At 39.5% G+C, this 20096-nt stretch overlaps 1 protein-coding gene across 1 annotated transcript in view; it reads left to right on the forward strand.

The window, feature by feature from the left end:
- nkx6-3 (NK6 homeobox 3) overlaps positions 1-5172 on the forward strand; it is a 15585-nt gene extending 10413 nt beyond the window's left edge. Inside the window, exon 3 of the mRNA XM_062960865.1 lies at positions 4394-5172. Within this exon, the coding sequence (XP_062816935.1) occupies positions 4394-4624 (231 nt within the window). The 3' untranslated portion in view covers positions 4625-5172. The remainder of the gene's footprint in view (positions 1-4393) is intronic.
- The last annotated feature ends 14924 nt before the right edge of the window (positions 5173-20096 follow it).

A 20096-nucleotide genomic window follows, 5' to 3' on the forward strand; every position in this document is an offset into this window, starting at 1 on the left:
AACGGTTGTGTTGTTAAAGTGCGAAGTATGGAACCCTGCGCAGACGGGGAAGCCTTAGCATTGAACGGTTGTGTTGTTAAAGCGCGAAGTATGGAACCCTGCGCAGACGGGGAAGCCTTAGCATTGAACGGTTGTGTTGTTAAAGCGCGAAGTATGGAACCCTGCGCAGACGGGGAAGCCTTAGCATTGAACAGTTGTGTTGTTAAAGTGTGAAGTATGGAACCCTGCGCAGATGGGGAAGCCTTAGCATTGAATGGTTGTGTTGTTAAAGTGTGAAGTATGGAACCCTGCGCAGACGGGGAAGCCTTAGCATTGAACGGTTGTGTTGTTAAAGTGTGAAGTATGGAACCCTGCGCAGATGGGGAAGCCTTAGCATTGAACAGTTGTGTTGTTAAAGTGTGAAGTATGGAACCCTGCGCAGACGGGGAAGCCTTAGCATTGAACAGTTGTGTTGTTAAAGTGTGAAGTATGGAACCCTGCGCAGACGGGGAAGCCTTAGCATTGAACAGTTGTGTTGTTAAAGTGTGAAGTATGGAACCCTGCGCAGACGGGGAAGCCTTAGCATTGAACGGTTGTGTTGTTAAAGTGTGAAGTATGGAACCCTGCGCAGATGGGGAAGCCTTAGCATTGAACAGTTGTGTTGTTAAAGTGTGAAGTATGGAACCCTGCGCAGACAGGGAAGCCTTAGCATTGAACAGTTGTGTTGTTAAAACGCGAAGTATGGAACCCTGCGCAGATGGGGACGCCTTAGCATTGAACGGGTGTGTTGTTAAAGTGTGAAGTATGGAACCCTGCGCAGACGGGGAAGCCTTAGCATTGAACGGTTGTGTTGTTAAAACGCGAAGTATGGAACCCTGCGCAGACGGGGAAGCCTTAGCATTGAACAGTTGTGTTGTTAAAGTGTGAAGTATGGAACCCTGCGCAGATGGGGTTCCATACTTCGCACTTTAACAACACAACCATTCAATGCTAAGGCTTCCCGCCAAATGGAACTGTAGAGGAGAGTCTACTGAACAAGCCAGGACTGCCATCTGTTGAGGACTTACGAAGGTGGAGGCATTACTTTTCATTCAACCCTCCTACGTACATCTTCCATGACAACATAGCATTGAACCAAGGTGGTTAAGGTGGATTCATTCTACAGTGGAGATGCACCCCAAAGCTTTCTTTTCCCTGATCGTGACATTAACAACAAGTTTGGTTTAGTGTCTGAATTTATGGCTATCGTTGAATTCTTTAGACATTCAGCAATGAATAGCCTCATATCAATTGGCTATTTTTCGTACACATCTAAACAAACCAATTAACGCTGCCAGCCCGGTGAGACAAATGCGAGTCATTTAATCATGGGAGACGGAGTCGCTTCATTAATTACACAATGGAATCATTGGAAATATAGCTTGAGCTCTCATGGAAAAACCTTAAAATTGGGAGCATCTCCTATTATAAAGCAGGCATTGGGCAAAGTTGGTTCTTCCAAGGGTTTTGGACTACAACTCCCACCATTCCTAACAGCCTCAGGCCCCTTCCTTTTCCCCCTCAGCCGCTTAAGCGGCTGAGGGGGAAAAGGAAGGGGCCTGAGGCTGTTAGGAATGGTGGGAGTTGTAGTCCAAAACCCTTGGAAGAACCAACTTTGCCCAATGCCTGCTTTTTAATATTATAAAGCCTTAAATAAAGAGCTTCCCTTGCAATACGACCCTATCAACAAACCTCTGGTCCATACGGTTTCGTAACCACAGAATTTATATTTTAATAAAGTAATTACTGTATGCAAGTTAATTGCAAGGGCCTTCTTAATTGTCATAACAGCTTTACTCAATCGAGACCGTTTGATCGATCGATCGTCGCCCTGTCGCAGCCGTCAAATCAATGCGATTTCATCAAAACTCTTAATTACGCTTTCGCCTCTGGTGTGAAGTGTGAACCCACAACCAGATATGTGTTGTCAAAGGCTTTCGTGGCCGGAATCACTAGGTTGCTATGAGTTTTCTCTTGCTGTCTGGCCATATTTCGGAAGCATTCTCTCCTGACGTTTCGCCCACATCTGTGGCAGGCATCCTCAGAGGTTGTGAGGACTGTGGGAAACTAGGCAAGTGGGGTATATATTTCTGTAGAATTGTTGTTTATATATATCTGTGGAGTTGTGTGTTTTCCCGACTGTATGGCCATGTTCCAGAAGCATTCTCTCCTGACGTTTCACCTACATCTGTGGCAGGCATCCTCAGAGGTTGTGAGGTCTGTTGGAAACGAGGCAAGTGGGGTATATATATCTGTAGAATTGTTGTTTATATATATCAGTGGAATTGTGTGTTTTCCCGGATGTATGGCCATGTTCCAGAAGCATTCTCTCCTGATGTTTTGCCCACATCTATGGCAGGCATCCTCAGAGATTGTGAGGTCTGTTAGAAATGAAAAAAGTGATGTATATATATCTGTAGAATTGTTGTTTATATATATATATATATGTAGAATTGTGTGTTCTCCGGGCTGTATGGCCATGTTCCGGAAGCATTCTCTCCTGATGTTTCGTCCACATCTACGGCAGACATCCTCAGAGGTTGTGAGGTTTGTTGGAAACGAGGCAAGTGGGGTATATATATCTGTAGAATTGTTGTTTATATATATCTGTGGAATTGTGTGTCTTCCCGGCTGTATGGCCATGTTCCAGAAGCATTCTCTCCTAATGTTTCACCCACATCTATGGCAGGCATCCTCAGAGGTTGTGAGGCCTGTTGGGAACTAGGCAAGTGGGGTTTATATATCTGTGGAATTGTTGTGTGTTTTCCCGGCTGTATGGCCATGTTCCAGAAGCATTCTCTCCTGACGTTTCACCCACATCTGTGGCAGGCATCCTCAGAGGTTGTGAGGTCTGTTGGAAACGAGGCAAGTGGGGTATATATATCTGTAGAATTGTTGTTTATATATATCTGTGGAATTGTTGTGTGTTTTGCATAGATATGGGTAAAACATCAGGAGAGGATGCTTCTGGAACATGGCCAGACAGCTCGGAAAACTCACAGCAACCCAGTGATTCCGGCCATGAAGATACTTCGACAACACAGTATCTCATAGAGTCTCAACCAATTCAACCTAGTTTGTGACAGCCACAAAAACAACAAAATTTCTGGAGTAGAAAAACTACTTTCAAAGTAAGGATCGCAAACTTGTTTCAAACTAGGAACAGAAAAAAATTTCAAATTTAGTTACATAGTGTAATTTTTGACAATAATAATGCTGATGATGGAGGCTTCTTCCCTGAGGGCTTTTATACAGAGGCTTGGTGGCCATCTGTCAGGAGAGTTTTGACGGGAATTTTCCTGCCTGGCAGAAACTGGACGACCAATTTTATGATTCTATTATTCTAATTTATTATTCTATGAGCCCCCAATGGTGCAGTGTGTTAAAGCACCGAGCTGCTGATCTTGCAGACCGAAAGGTTGCATGTTCGAATCTGGGGAGTGGAGTGAGCACCCGCTGTTAGCTCTAGCTTCTGCCAACCTAGCAGTTCGAAAAAATGCCAATGTGAGTAGATCAATAGGTAACGGGAAGGTAACGGCGCTCCATGCAGTCATGCCAGCCACATGACCTTGGAGGTGTCTATGGACAACGCCGGCTCTTTGGCTTAGAAATGGAGATGAGCACCAACCCCCAGAGTTGGTCACGACTGGACTTAACGTCAGGGGAAAACCTTTACCTTTACCTTTGATTCTAAACTTCTGCCAACCTAGCAGTTCGAAAACATCCCAATGTGAGTAGATCAATAGGTACCGCTCCGGTGGGAAGGTAACGGCGCTCCCGGTGGTGAAGCGTGTTAAATCACTGAGCTGCTGAACTTGCAGACCAAAAGGTCCCAGATTCAAACCCCGGGAGCGGCGTGAGCGGCTGTTGTTAGCCCCAGCTTCTGCCAACCTAGCAGTTCGAAAACATGCCAATGTGAGTAGACCAATAGGTAACGGGAAGGTACCGGCACTCCATGCAGTCATGCCGGCCACATGACTTTGGAGGTGTCTATGGACAACGCCGGCTTTTCAGCTTAGAAATGGAAATGAGCACCAAACCCCCAGAGTCAGACATGACTGGACTTAACGTCAGGGGAAACCTTTACCTTTACCTATGATTCTAAACTTCTGCCAACCTAGCAGATCGAAAACTTGCAAATGTAAGTAGATCAATAGGGAAGGTAATGGTGCTCCGTGCAGTCATGCCAATGGCCACATGACCTTGGAGGTGTCTATGGACTACGCCTGCTCTTCGGCTTAGACATGGAGATGAGCACCAGACCCCAGAGTCGGACACGACTGGATTTAATGTCAGGGGAAACCTTTACCTATGATTCCAAAGCAGTTCTGCCCCAGTTTGGCACTGTTTCCTGACCGCGCACCTGTCCTTCCAGGTGTGGTTCCAGAACCGGCGCACCAAGTGGCGGAAGAAGAGTGCCCTGGAGCCCTCCTCCTCCTCCTCCCCGAGGGCCGGGGCCGGGCCTGGCGAGCGCTCCGTCTCCGACGAGGACGATGAGTACAACAAACCGCTGGACCCCGACTCGGACGATGAGAAGATCCGGCTCCTGTTGCGCAAACACCGGGCCGCCTTCTCCGCCCTGGGCCTGGGCTCCCACAGTGGCTGAGAGACTGCTGGGATTTATGGGATGGGATGGGATGTGGGGAGAATAGATCCAGCAAGCGGGACTTGAGGGGTTTGCGATAAGTTTGGGGGGCACAATGGGACTCTGGCAGCCTGGATGTCTCCAAAGCCAAGACACTTAAAGAAGAGGGATTAACGTTGCCAACTCCAACAAAGATCACAGAAGACGGATAAAACATTTCAACAACCATTCTGGCTTTTATCTGCCAGTCTGTCTGGTCTCAAAACTGGGAGACTAAAGGGGCATCTACACTGCAAAACGAATGCAGTTTGGCACTGCATTAACTCCCACAACTCAATTCTGGGAGAGTCATCCTTTGGAGAGGCTGCAAAAGTGCAACTCCTTGGCATAAAATTGAACCATGGCAGTGAAAGAGTGTGCATGCATCCTTATTTTCAGTAAAAGTTGCATATGTTTCCATCCTACACTGTATTCACACATATGTTTTAAATGGACCTATAAATTAACTCCAGGAATTGTGTTGCAAATACAGTAGAGTCTCACTTATCCAAGCTAAACGGGCCGGCAGAAGCTTGGATAAGCGAATATCTTGGATAAAGCAGTTCAATATGCAGTAATGTTATGTTGTAATTACTGTATTTACAAATTTAGCACCAAAATATCATGATATATTGAAAACATTGACTACAAAAATGGCTTCAATGATCCAGAAACTTGGATAAGCAAGGCTTGGATAAGTGAGACTCTACTGTACTAGCCAGTGGGTATCTCCGACAGACATTTCCACCGAGTTCAAATTGTTGCATATTGAAAAAGCCCAGGAGTTGGACTTCATACATACATACATACATACATAACATATGTATATGTATGTTATAAGTATGTATATGTGTACAGTAGAGTCTCACTTATCCAAGCTAAAACAGGCCGGCAGAACCTTGGATAAGCGAATATCTTGGATAATAAGGAGGGATTAAGGAAAAGCCTATTAAACATCAAATTAGGTTATGATTTTATATATTAAACACCAAAACATCATGTTATACAACAAATTTGACAGAAAAAGCAGTTCAATATGCAGTAATGTTATGTTGTAATTACTATATTTACAAATTTAGCACCAAAATATCACGATATATTGAAAACATTGACTACAAAAATGGCTTGGATAATCCAGAGGCTTGGATAAGCGAGGCTTGGATAAGTGAGACTCTACTGTACTACCCAGTGGGAACCTCCTACAGACATTTCCTCCGAGTTCAAGTTGTTCCATATTGAAAAAGCCCAGGAGTTGGACACATATATAACATATGCATATCGTATTTCCCCGAAAATAAGACAGTGTCTTTGCTGCCAAAGATGAGCTAGGTCTTATTTTCAGGGGATGTCTTATTTTTCCATAAAGAAGAGTTCTTGAACAAAAAAAATGAACATTTATTATATTCTGTATAATAGTTGTCATCACAAACCAGGATAACCAGACAAACTGAATCCTATCAAGAATTTTTTGTTACTACAGTAGAGTCTCACTTATCCAACACTCGCTTATCCAACGCTCTGGATTATCCAACACATTTTTGTAGTCAATGTTTTCAATACATTGTGATATTTTGGTGCTAAATTTGTAAATACAGTAATTACTACGTAGCATTACTGTGTATTAAACTACTTTTCTGTCAAAGTTGTTGTATAACGTAATGTTTTGGTGCTTAATTTGTAAAATCATAACCTAATTTAATGTTTAATAAGCTTCTCCTTAATCTCTCCTTATTATCCAACATATACGCTTATCCAAGGTTCTGCCAGCCCGTTTATGTTGGATAAGTGAGACTCTACTGTACTAGCCAGTGGGTATCTCCGACAGACATTTCCTCCGAGTTCAAACTGTTGCATATTGAAAAAGTTGGAGTTGGACTTCATACATACATACATAACATATGTATATGTATGTTATATGTATGTATATGTGTACAGTAGAGTCTCACTTATCCAAGCTAAACGGGCCGGCAGAAGCTTGGATAAGCGAATATCTTGGATAATATATGTATATGGATAATATATGATGTATATGTTTGTATTGTAAGCCGCTCTGAGTCTCCTCAGAGTGGGTGAGAAGGGCGGGATAGAATGATGTAATAATAATAATAATAATAATAATAATAATAATAATAATAAGGAGCGATTAAAGAAAAGCCTATTAAACATCAAACTAGGTTATGATTTTATAAATTAAACACCAAAACATCATGTTATACAACAAATTTGACAGAAAAAGTAGTTCAATACGCAGTAATGTTATGTCGTAATTACTGTATTTACGAATTTAGCACCAAAATATCACGATATATTGAAAACATTGACTACAAAAATGCCTTGGATAACCCAGAACCTTGGATAAGTGAGACTCTACTGTAGCTATAAATTAACTCCAGGAATTGTGTTACAAATACTAGCCAGTGGGTATCTCCGACAGACATTTGCTCCGAGTTCAAATTGTTGCATATTGAAAAAGCCCAGGAGTTGGACTACACACACACACACACACACATATGCATATATGTATATTATATGTATGTATATGTGTATATATCGCTTTATGGTTGTCATGTGTTGAAGGTACTTACCAACTGCATCGCTCTTCCATCTTCAAACATTACGAATCTCCTCACTTTTAAGCTGAGCCAGCGGTCACAAGGGCAGGACTCCAAAAACTTGTCCTTAGGGTCAAGATCCAGCTTGAGAAACTGTGAAGCAATCATAATAATAAAGAGTGTATCTAAAGATAACCAGTACCGTATATACTCGAGTATAAGCCAACCCAAATATAAGCAGAGGCACTTAATTTTACCACAAAAAAACTGGGAAAACATTGACTCCAGTATAAGCCGAGGGTGGGAAATTTCAGAAATACAAATAGATACCAATAAAATTACATTAATGGAGGCATCGGTAGGTTAAATGTTTTTGAATATTTACATCAAGCTCTAATTTAAGATAAGACTGTCCAACTCTGATCAAATCGTTATTCTCATCTTCTTCAATGTAAATGTGCTTATGTATCCTTTTAATAATAATAGAGTAAAATAATACATGTAATAATAATAATAATAAATACAGGAAAATAATACAAGTCATAATAAATAGAGTAAAATAATAAATGCAATAATAAGATCAGAGTGAAATAATAAATGTATTAATAATAATAAAAACAGAGTAAAATAAATGTAATAGAGAAAAATAATAGAGAAAAATAATAAATGTAATAATACCAATAATAATAGAAAAAATAATAGATGTACCATATATTCTCTAGTATAAGCTGACCCAAATATAAGCCAGCCAGGACCCTCACCCGAGTATAAGCTGAGGGGGCTTTTTCAGTCCTAAAAAAAGGGCTGAAAAACTAGGCTTATACTCGAGTATATACAGTAATTAAATTACAGTTCCAGGTTATGGGCCCAGTAAACAGAGTGACGAAATTCCTTTCATGTTTTCAGGGCTTGGTGCACCTTTTTCACTTGTGACACCTTTCCAATTGAATTTTTTACGTGACCCCGGGTATATAAAATAGGTATAAAAAACTAAACATTTACTGAGAATAAATACGTATTTGCAAGGCTTGCTAAACAGACTGATTTCCTTTTGGTGGAGTACAATTGAAGCATCTTCTGCAGAGCCCATTGCAAAGGCTGCACTTTGTTGCTAACAAAATTGTGTAAATAAGTTGCATTTTACTGTTGACCAATGTTTCGTGACTCCATTGGGGTCGGGACCGGGCAATGCATTTAAGCCTATAATCCTTAATATTATTGGGTTTGTATGAAACTAAAGTGGCTGACTTCTGAAAAAAAAAAACAGACCTGAAACTCAGCTATTAAATTAAGAAATGCAGTGAAAACTCACAAACTCAATATATATATATAATAAATGGATAATACCAAACAAATATATGTTTTTTTTTAAACCATCTGCTCATGGAAACTTTTCAAAGTTTTGTCGAAGGCTTTCATGGCCGGGATCACATTGTCGTTGTATGTTTTTCGGGCTGTATGGCCATGTTCTAGAAGCATTCTCTCCTGACGTTTCACCCACATCTATGTCAGGCATCCTCAGAGGTTGTGAGGTATGAAGAATCTAAGCAAGGAAGGTTCATATATATCTGTGGAAAGTCCAGGGTGAGAGAAGAACTCTTTGTCAGTTGGAGGCCAGTGTGGATGTTGTAGTTAATCACCTTAATTAGCATTGAATGGTTTCATCTCCTGGCTTCCTGCCTGGGGGCATCCTTTGTTTAGAGTCGTTAGCTGCCCTTGGTTCCCATGTCTTTATTTGCTGTTCTGATTTTTGAGTTTTTTTAATACTGGTAGCCAGATTTTGTTCATTTTCATTCCACAGATATATATGAACCTTCCTTGCTTAGTTTCTCCATACCTCACAACCTCTGAGGATGCCTGCCATAGATGTGGGCGAAACGTCAGGAGAGAATACAGTAGAGTCTCACTTATCCAAGACTCGCTTATCCAACATTCTGGATTATCCAACGCATTTTTGTAGTCAATTTTTTCAATACATCATGATATTTTGGTGCTAAATTCATAAATACAGTAATTACTACGTAGCATTACTGCCTATTGAACTACTTTTTCTGTCAAATTTGTTGTATAACATGATGTTTTGGTGTTTAATTTGTAAAATCATAACCTAATTTGATGTTTAATAGGCTTTTCCTTAATCTCTCCTTATTATCCAACATATTCGCTTATCCAATGTTCTGCCGGCCCGTTTATGTTGGATAAGTGAGACTCTACTGTATTTGTTTTTCATTCATTTACAACAAATAGTCTGCTGAAAGTCGGATTGCGTTTAGCGTTTATGTGTCTGTGATCGATGCATGTGTTTCTTTAATCCTTAAGAAGCTTCATGTGTTTTGAGAGAATTAAACTCCAGCAAAATAAAGAAATAAAATTAATGGTTTGGAAATTGCATGGAAAGAAAGCCTTTGGTGGTTAGCAAATGAGGAATGCAACTCAATAATTAAAGTGGGATCCAACTAAAAAAGTGCAATGATAGAGTTTTAACCAAGACCGTCCCAGCCAAATTACTTTTAAAGACTACAATTTCCAGATGTTTTTGGTGGAGGGATGTTGGGAACTCATGTCCGAAATGCAACTTTTCGGAATGCTGTTCTCTCCACCTTGTTTTTACATTCGCAACACAGCCGTATCAGTTCACGTCATGGAAAAAATCCCTCAATAAAGGCTGTAATCTTGATGTCCTTCAGGCTCCGTTCTTTCTCTTTCTCCGAGGTGGGGCTGGAAAGTCTTGCTTTCCTTTTCTTCCTTCCCCTTCCTTTTCCTTTCCTTCTTTCCTTTCCTTCTTTACTCCTCTTTTTTCATTTCTTTCTCCTTCCTTTCTTTTCCTTCCATCCTTTCCTTTTTTATTTTCTTCCTTCCTTCTTTCCTTTTTTTCTACCTTCTTTTCCCTTCTACCCTCGTTTCTTTTTTCTTCTCTTCCTTCCTTTCCATTCTTTTCTTCCTTCTTTCCCCCTCTTTTCTTTCTTTCCTTCTATTTTCTCCTTCCTTTCCTTCCTTTTCTTTCTTCCTTTCCTCCTTTTTCTTTCCCCTCCCTCCTTTTTTCCTTCTTTTTCTTTTTTCTTTCTTTCCTTCCCATCCTTCTCTTCCTTAATTTCTTTTTTCTTTTCTTTCAATCCTTTTATTTATTTTCTTCCTTCCCTCTTTCCCCTTTATCTTTCTAACTTTTTTCCTTCTGACTTCATTTTTTTCTTCCTTCTATTTTTTTGCTTCCTTCCTTTCTTTTCTAATTTCTTTTCCCCTCTTTTCTTTCTTTCCTTCTATTTTCTCCTTCCTTTCCTTCCTTTCCATCCTTTTTTTCCTTCTTTCCCTCTTTTCCTTTCCTTTCTTTCCTTCCCATCCTTCATTTCTTTTCTACTTTCCTTTCCATTCCTTCTTTTCCCCCTTTTCTTTCTTTCCTTCTACTTTCTCCTTCCTTTTCTTTCTTCCTTTTTCTTTCCCTTCCATCCTTATTCCTTCTTTCACTCTTTTTCTTTGTTTCCCATCCTTCTCTTCCTTCATTTCTTTTCTACCTTCCTTTCCATTCCTTCTTCCCCCCCCTTTTCTTTCTTTCCTTCTACTTTCTCCTTCCTTTTCTTCCATTCTTCCTTTTTCTTTCCTTTCCATCTTTTTTTTCCTTCTTTCCCTTTTTCTTTCCTTTATTTCCTTCCCATCCTTCTCTTCCTTCATTTCTTTTCTACTTTCCTTTCCATTCCTTCTTTTCCCCCTCTTTTCTTTCTTTCCTTCTACTTTCTCCTTCCTTTCCTTTCTTCCTTTCCTCCTTTTTCTTTCCTTTCCATCCTTTTTCCCCTTCTTCTTCTTTTTCTTTCTTTCCTTCCCATCCTTCTCTTCCTTCATTTCTTTTCTACTTTCCTTTCCATTCCTTCTTTTCCCCCTTTTCTTTCTTTCCTTCTACTTCTTCCTTTTCTTTCTTCCTTTTTTCCTTCTTTCCCTCTTTTTCTTTCCTTTCTTTCCTTTCCATCCTTCTCTTCCTTCATTTCTTTTCTACTTTCCTTTCCATTCCTTCTTTTCCACTCTTTTTTCTTTCTTCCCTTTCCCCCTTTTTCTTTTCTTTGTTCCCTCCTTTTCCAGCCTTCATTTCACATGGCCAGACAGCCTGGCAAACTCACAGCAACCCAGTTCAAATAAATGTTAAATAAATTTAAAAGAGACCACAGAAATACAAAGTTTTTGACTTACTTTTGTGCTGTGTTACAGGAGCCTCCATCTTTTTCTGCTTTGTTCAGAGGGGAAAAGTTCCAGCTGGGAATAATCAGTTTAAGGCACCTGTGCCAAACAAGCTGAGTTTGTTTCCACTTTGAAATAGCTAAATAGTTGCAGAAAGATACCCAAATGTAATGGTGGTTTGCCTATTTGGAGCCAGAAGTGGTTCACCGAAATTTGCAGGATTCAAGTGTTAAGAGGGTGGAAATTGAACTTTGTACCATGGTAAATCCATAGGTGCCATTATTTATTTGGTTTGCATGCTGACTACTGGGAATATATTTATGTATTCACTTATTTTATTTTTGAATTTAGTTCAAGGCAACTAACAGCAAACACGATACCATATATTGAACCTAATAATCAGAGTGTTGCTGCAAATTGTTGGGTTGGTCTCATAGTGAATGGATTGTGTTGTCAAAATTGCCATGTATGCAGTGATCTCACCGAAATGAATGAGAAATGTTTTTATTAGAAAAAATGCATGGGTCTCCAACAGACAAGTGGGGCTTATATATCTGTGGAATGATGTCCAGGGTGGGGAAAAAATAACTGTTGTGTGAATGTTGCAATTGGCCACCTTTGATTAGCATTGAAAAGCGTTGCAGTTTCAAAGCTTGGCTGCTTCCTGCCTGGGGGAATCCTTTGTTATTACAGTAGAGTCTCACTTATCCAACGTAAATGGACCGGCAGAACATTGGATAAGCGAATATGTTGGATAATAAGGAGGGATTAAGGAAAAGCCTATTAAACATCAAAATAGGTTATGGTTTTACAAATTGAGCACCAAAACATCATGTTATACAACAAATTTGACATAAAAAGTAGTTCAATACGCAGTACTGTTATGTTGTAATTACTGTATCTACAAATTTAGCACCAAAATGTCACGATATATTGAAAACATTGACTACAAAAATGCGTTGGATAATCCAGAACGTTGGATAAGTGAGACTCTACTGTATTATTATTATTAATAATAATAGTAATAATAAACAACTTTATTTTTATATCCCGCCCCATCTCCCCGAAGGGACTCAGGGCGGCTCACAACAGGGAAAAGCCCGAAACAACGACACAATATATTTGACAAAAACTTAAAACATTTCAACGATACACAAAATAAAATAATGGACAATACATTAAAATCCAAGTAGATAAAATCAGAGTAATTAAAAGCAAACCAGCGGGGACAGGTTTCATAAAGTGCTGTATCACGGAAATGAGTAACAGAGCTAAAGTGTATATAAACCCCGATTGTCTAGTTTCACAGCCTCTGAGGATGCCTGCCTTAGATGTGGGTGAAACGTCAGGAGAGAATGCTTCTGGAATATGGCCAAACAGCCTGGGGAAAAAAAACTCACAGCAAACCTATATTTTGTAAGATTTTAAATTGTTTTTTTTAAGGATGCAAATAGGTTTGGGTTCTAGTCCTGAAAGGAAAACGTGGTAATAATACAGTAGAGTCTCACTTATCCAACCTTTGCTTATCCAACATTCTGTATTATCCAACACAGTCTGCTTTTTAGTTTTTGTAAAATTTAATTTTTTTGTAGTCAATGTTTGCAATGTTTTGATGCTAAATTCATAAATACAGTAGAGTCTCACTTATCCAACATAAATGGGCTGGCAGAATGTTGGATAATAAGGAGGGAATAAGGAAAAGCCTATTAAACATCAAATTAGGTTATGATTTTACAAATTAAGCACCAAAACATCATGTTATACAACGAATTTGACAGAAAAAGTAGTTCAATGTGCAGTAATGCTATGTAGTACAGTAGAGTCTCACTAATCCAAGCCTCGCTTATCCAATGTTCTGGATTATCCAACTCATTTTTGTAGTCAATGTTTTCAATACATCGTGATATTTTGGTGCTAAATTTGTAAATACAGTAATTTCAACATAACATTACTGCCTATTGAACTACTTTTTCTGTCAAATTTGTTGTATAACATGATGTTTTGGAGCTTAATTTGTAAAATCATAACTTAATTTGATGTTTAATAGGCTTTTCCTTAATCCCTCCTTATTATCCAAGATATTCGCTTATCCAAGCTTCTGCTGGCCCGTTTAGCTTGGATAAGTGAGACTCTACTGTAATTACTGTATTTATGAATTTAGCACCAAAATATCACGATGTATTGAAAACATTGACTACACAAATGTGTTGGATAATCCAGAACGTTGGATAAGTGAGACTCTACTGTACAGTAATTACTATATAACATCACCGTGGATTGAACTACTTTTTCTGTCAAATAGTAAAACATGATGTTTTGATGCTTAATTTGTAAAATCATAACATGATTTGATGTTTAATAGGTTTTTCCTTAATTCCTCCTTATTATCCAACATTTGCGCTTATCCAACATTCTGCCAGCCAGTTTATGTTGGATAAGTGAGACTCTACTGTAATAATAATAATAATAATAATAATAATAATAATAATAATAATAATAATAATAAATTAGAGATATGTATGGTTTTCTTCAAATAGTAGGATCCTTCCAGTTGTTTCGAACTATGTATGTTGCATGGCCAGTATTTCTTTCTTTCCGCTTGGCTCTGCGCTCTTTAGATTTTGCTTGAGCCACGGAAGGTGCGAGTTCAAAAGTCGCTCATTAGGCCTCCTGCTGAACATATTAGCATGCAATCAGTCTCAATTTATCTCGGGGTCGAGGAGGAAAAACCCATTGAGCTGTCAAGGCTGCAGGATTGATGCTGTGTCAATAGCAATGGAGTATTTGTTCGTAGCTCTGCCCTGCCTATGGAACCTTGTGTGTGTGTGTATCTATATGTGTTTGTGTGTATGCACAATAGTGTAACTAGGGCGGGCTGAGGCTGACACCTGTCCTGATTCAGTTTGGATGTCAAAGATTATGCATTACCACCAGTATTCATTTCAGTTTATCAAGGCATGTATTTCTCTATAAAGACCTTGAAAAAAGTCCCAGGATCCTATAATATTAAAGTGGTGTCAAACTGCATTAATTCTACATTGTAGATCAGTATTCTAGTGCAACTTTTCTGGTGTGCCTCAACTGAAAGTTGACTGGAGGACCTACAAATATGTCTTTGTTATCAATTAAAACACTTCTTTTTTTCTTTTTGAATTAGGTCAGGTATTTTATTTGCTAAAACGCAAACCATTGCATCAATAGGGTAAACACAAATAAGTTACCAAACTTCCTGCCTGGGGATGAGAATAATGATTTGATCCGAGCTGGACAGTCTTATCTTAAATCTGAGCTTGATGTAAATATTCAAAAACATTTAATCTACTGATGCCTCAATTAATGTAATTTTATTGGTATCTATTTTTATTTCTGAAATTTCTCACCCTCGGCTTATACTGGAGTCAATGTTTTCCCAGTTTTTTTTTTTTTGTGGTAAAATTAGGTGCCTCGGCTTATATTCGGGTTGGCTTATACTCGAGTATATACGGTAAATACCATGGTCCAGCAAAGGTTGGATAAGTGAGACTCTACTGTATTATTACTACCCTTTCCTTTCAGGACTAGAACCCAAACCTATTTGCATCCTTTAAAATCCTACAAAATATAGGTTTGCTGTGAGTTTTTTTTCCAGGCTGTCTGGCCATATTCCAGAAGCATTCTCTCCTGACGTTTCACCCACATCTATGGCAGGCACCCTCAGAGGCTGTGAAACTAGACAATCGGGGTTTATATACAATAACAAAGGATTCCCCCAGGCAGGAAGCAGCCAGGCTTTGAAGCTGCACGGCCATTCAATGTTAATCAAGTTAAGGCCATTCGGTGTTAACAGCTGGCAAACTGGCTGGGATTTCTGGGAGTTGCAGGCCAAAACACCTGGGGACAAACAGGTTGAGTGGTTGTTTGTAAACCAACAAATGTCCAGTTACTACCGATATTTCTCTTAGCAAACTTGAGAAATATAAGTACAGTAGAGTCTCACTTATCCAAGACTCGCTTATCCAACGTTCTGGATTATCCAACGCATTTTTGTAGACAATGCTTTCAATATATCGTGATATTTTGGTGCTAAATTCATAAAGACAGTAATTACTACATAGCATTACTGTGTATTGAACTACTTTTTCTGCCAAATTTGTTGTCTAACATGATGTTTTGGTGCTTAATTTGTAAAATCATAATTTAATTTGATGTTTAATAGGCTTATCCTTAATCCCTTCTTAGTATCCAACATATTTGCTTATCCAACATTCTGCCGGCCCGTTTATGTTGGATAAGTGAGACTCTACTGTAGTATATATCTACCTGTATCCCCAATCTGGTACTTTCCAGGTGCGTGGGACTACAATAACCAGGATTCCCCAGCAAGCATACATAGTCCTATAGATCTGGTTTATCCAATGATTTTTGATAACTTATCTGAACAAATCCCTTTAAAAGATTCCATCCTCGGAAAGTTCTGAAATTATCAATGTTGCCCATCGTAGAAGGAGCTCAAAGCAGCTCAGTCCAAGCGGCAACGGCATGGCATCTGTCCGGAAGCAAGTCCTGCTGTGGACTCACAACCAGGAAAATCAATGGCAGATAAGGAGCATCACAGAACAATTAATAAAGTGGGTGAGACTAAGGTGAGGTCCCAGACTGAAAATGCAAGCACCTGTTGATTCCTATCTCAGTTGCACATTTATTCCCTCTCCTCTCTGTCTAGTGTAGACTGCAATGTCATTCCCCCGCTTAATCTGTTTCCATATTAAAAACTGTGAAGTGAAAATCATATATATATATATATATATATATATATATATATATATATATATATATATATATATGCGCTAGCTGTGCCCAGCCATGTGTTGCTGTGGCGTTGTCTGGTGGTGTTGGTGAGAAATTGTTGAGGTAGTGGTGGTATTGAATGTCTGTTGTATGGTTGTCTTTATGTTTAGTATGCACACTGAAGTGGATTATATGGCAGTGTGGGGTCACGATAATCCAGTTCAAAGCAGATAATATAAGATTCTAAATGGGTTATATAGCTGTGTGGAAGGGCCTTGAGTCTACACTGCCATATAATCCAGTTAAAATCTGATAATCTATGGAGAAGGCCTAAGTGAGGCCTAACTGTGCCTGTCCCTTGGGCTGAGTAGGTTGCTAGGAGACCAAGTGGGCGGAGCTTAGCCTTCAAACTGGCAGCAATTGGATAAAAACTATTATTCCTCTCCCTCTAATTAGGACTTTGTTTTTCTTTTCTTTTTGTTGTATCAACCTAGAGGCGTGGATGATGGGTTGTGTTGTCAAATTTTGAGGTTGGAGGGCCTGTAGTTTTGCTGTTTTGTGGGTCGCCATGATGCCATCACTCTTTTATATATATATATATATATATATATATACACACACACACACACACACACACACATACACACACACACACACACACACACTCGAGTATAAGCCGACCCGAATATAAACAGAGGCACCTAATTTTACCACAAAAAAACTGGGGAAACATTGACTCCAGTATAAACCAAGATACCAATAAAATTACATTAATTGAGGCATCAATAGGTTAAATGTTTTTGAATCTTTACATCAAACTGTAATTTAAGATATGACTGTCCAACTCTGATTAAATCATTATTTTCATCTCCTTCAATGTCAATGTGCTTATGTATCCTTTTAATAATAAGTGAAATAATAAATGTAATACAGTAGAGTTTCACTTATCCAAGCCGCGCTTATCCAAGCCTCTGGATAATCCAAGCCATTTTTGTAGTCAATGTATCATGATATTTTGGTGCTAAAGTTGTAAATACAGTAATTACAACATAACATTACTGCGTATTGAACTACTTTTTATGTCAAATTTGTTGTATAACATGATGTTTTGGTTCTTAATTTGTAAAATCATAACCTAATTTGAGGTTTAATAGGCTTTTCCTTAATCCCTCCTTATTATCCAAGATATTCGCTTATCCAAGTTTCTGCTGGCCCGTTTAGGTTGGATAAGTGAGACTCTACTGTAATAATAATAATAATAATAATAATAATAATAATAATAATAATAATAATAATAAATGCAGTAAAATAATAAATGTAATAATAATAATAAAAATAGAGTAAAATAAATGTAAATGTGATAATAATAATTAATAGAGTAAAATAATAAATGTAACAATACAAATAATAATAGAGAAAAATAATAAATATACCATATATACTTGAGTATAAGCTGACCTGAATAAAAGCCCACCAGGACCCTCACCCGAGTATAAGCCGAGGAGGGTTTTTTTCACTCCTAAAAAAGGGCTGAAAAACTAGGCTTATACTCGAGTATATACAGTATATATATATATATACAGTAGAGTCTCACTTATCCAACACTCACTTATCCAATGTTCTGGATTATCCAACACATTTTTGTAGTCAATGTTTTCAATGCATTGTGATATTTTGGTGCTAAATTCGTAAATACAGTAATTACTACATAGCATTAATGTCTAATGAACTACTTTTTCTGTCAAATTTGTTGTATAACATGATGTCTTGGTGCTTAATTTGTAAAATCATAATCTAATTTGATGTTTAACAGGCTTTTCCTTAATCCCTCCTTATTATCCAACATATGTATTATCTTATCCAATGTTCTGCCGGCCTGTTTATGTTGGATAAGTGAGACTCTACTGTATTAATAGCAGTTCGAAAACATGAAAATGTGAGTAGAGAAATAGGTATGGCTTTAGTGGGAAGGTAACGGCACTCCATGCAGTCATGCCAATGGCCACATAACCTTGGAGGTGTCTACGGACAACGCCGGCTCTTCGGCTTAGAAATTGAGATGAGCACCAACCTGAGTCGGACATGACTGGACTTAACATCAGGGGAAACCTTTACCTTTACTTAATTCAAAATGTAAGTTTTCCAGGCTCTGTTGATTGGTGTTTAGGTGATCCGGTAACACTAACATTGCAATGAAAGGTAGGTATTACCTGAGGCCCCAAAACCGCATCTTTTCCCTCCTTGGGTTGTTCCTCTCTTCCCGGCTTGGCTTGGGCTCCTCCTGCCGCTGGAATATGTTTTTGACATTTTCTAAGCTGTTTGGCGTAGCTGACAATTTTTAATGTACTAACTGCCTGGTCCAGTGAGCTGATTAATTGGTGCTGGGGAGATCAATACAAAACAGAAAATTAAAACAATTTTAAAGTGATTAAGTAGTTTAACACCTGTCTGCCATACCGTCAGCACAGGAAGAAAAATACAGCAGGTGGCCAAAGGGCCCCTCACAGCCGGGAGGATGACAAATGGCATCTCCGCAAAGGGCCGGCCGGCTGGGCCAGTTGAGCCCCAAGAGTTTCTGTGCCAGAGAAGGAAGCGGGTTTTCAAACGCCCTCCGTCATCCATTCAGATGCCCCATCCGTTGGCTGTTATTGTGGACGAACTCGCAGGATGAACCCAAAGGGTCGGGAAAACCAAAAAGTTCTGTAGCAGCTCTTGTGTTTCCCACTGCGTCTGCAAAAGGCCCCAAACACCAAAGATATGGGTTAATCTTGCAGCTATAAACATGATTGTTTTATTGCATTTGCAGGACATGCCAACCTAGGTGGTATTTCCTAACCTCATTTTTTTTGGGTCACGTCCAGACTGGAAGGTAAAGGTAAAGGTTTCTCCTGACGTTAAGTCCAGTTGTGTCCGACTCTGGGGGTTGGTGCTCATCTCCATTTCTAAACCGAAGAGCCGGCGTTGTCCGTAGACACCTCCAAGGTCATGTGGCCAGCATGACTGCATGGAGCGCCGTTACCTTCCCCTATTGATCTACTCACATTGGCACGTTTTCGAACTGCTAGGTTGGCAGCAGCTGGAGCTAACAGCAGGCGCTCACTCCGCTCCCGGGACCTGAACCCGGGACCTTTCAGTCTGCAAGTTCAGCAGCTCAGTGCTTTAACACACTTTGCCACCGGGGCACCAGGTTGGAAACAAGGGTACATATTCTTGCCGTTTTCAATTTTGGACAAGAGCAAAGGATTGAGTACATTTCCAGCTTACTACAACACAGACCCGGTGGCGCAGCGTGTTAAAGCGCTGAGCTGCTGAACTTACAGATTGGTTAGCAGTTCGAATCTGGGGAGCAGAGGGAGCACCCGCTGTTAGCTCCAGCTTCTGCCAACCTAGCAGTTCAAAAACATGGAGCCCCCAGATGGCGTAGTGGACTAAGTCACTTGAAGTTTGCGTTGTTGACCTGAAAGTTGCCAGGTTCGAATCCCATCTGGGGAGAGTGCGGATGAGCTCCCTCTATCAGCTCCAGCTCCATGCGGGGACATGAGAGAAGCCTCCCACAAGGATGGTAAAAATATCAAGACATCCGGGCGTCCCCTGGGTAACGTCCTTGCAGACGGCCAAGTCTCTCACTCCAGAAGCAACTCCGGTTGCTCCTGACATGAAAAAAAAATTACATTTATTATTTTACTCTATTATTGTTGTTACTTTTACATATATTTTACTCTATTCTTATTGTTATTAATACATTTATTATTTTAATGTATTTAATGTTGCTCCTGACACGAAAAAAAAGTTTGAAAACATGCAAATGTGAGTAGATCAATAGGTACCGCTCCAGCGTGAAGGTAACAGTGCTCCATGCAGTCATGCCGGCCACATGACCTTGGAGGTGTCTACGGACAACACCGGCTCTTTGGCTTAGAAATGAAGATGAGCACCAACCCCTAGAGTCAGACATGACTGGACTTAACGTC

Source organism: Anolis carolinensis, unplaced genomic scaffold (assembly GCF_035594765.1).
Source record: "Anolis carolinensis isolate JA03-04 unplaced genomic scaffold, rAnoCar3.1.pri scaffold_8, whole genome shotgun sequence".
Lineage (NCBI taxonomy): Eukaryota > Metazoa > Chordata > Lepidosauria > Squamata > Dactyloidae > Anolis > Anolis carolinensis.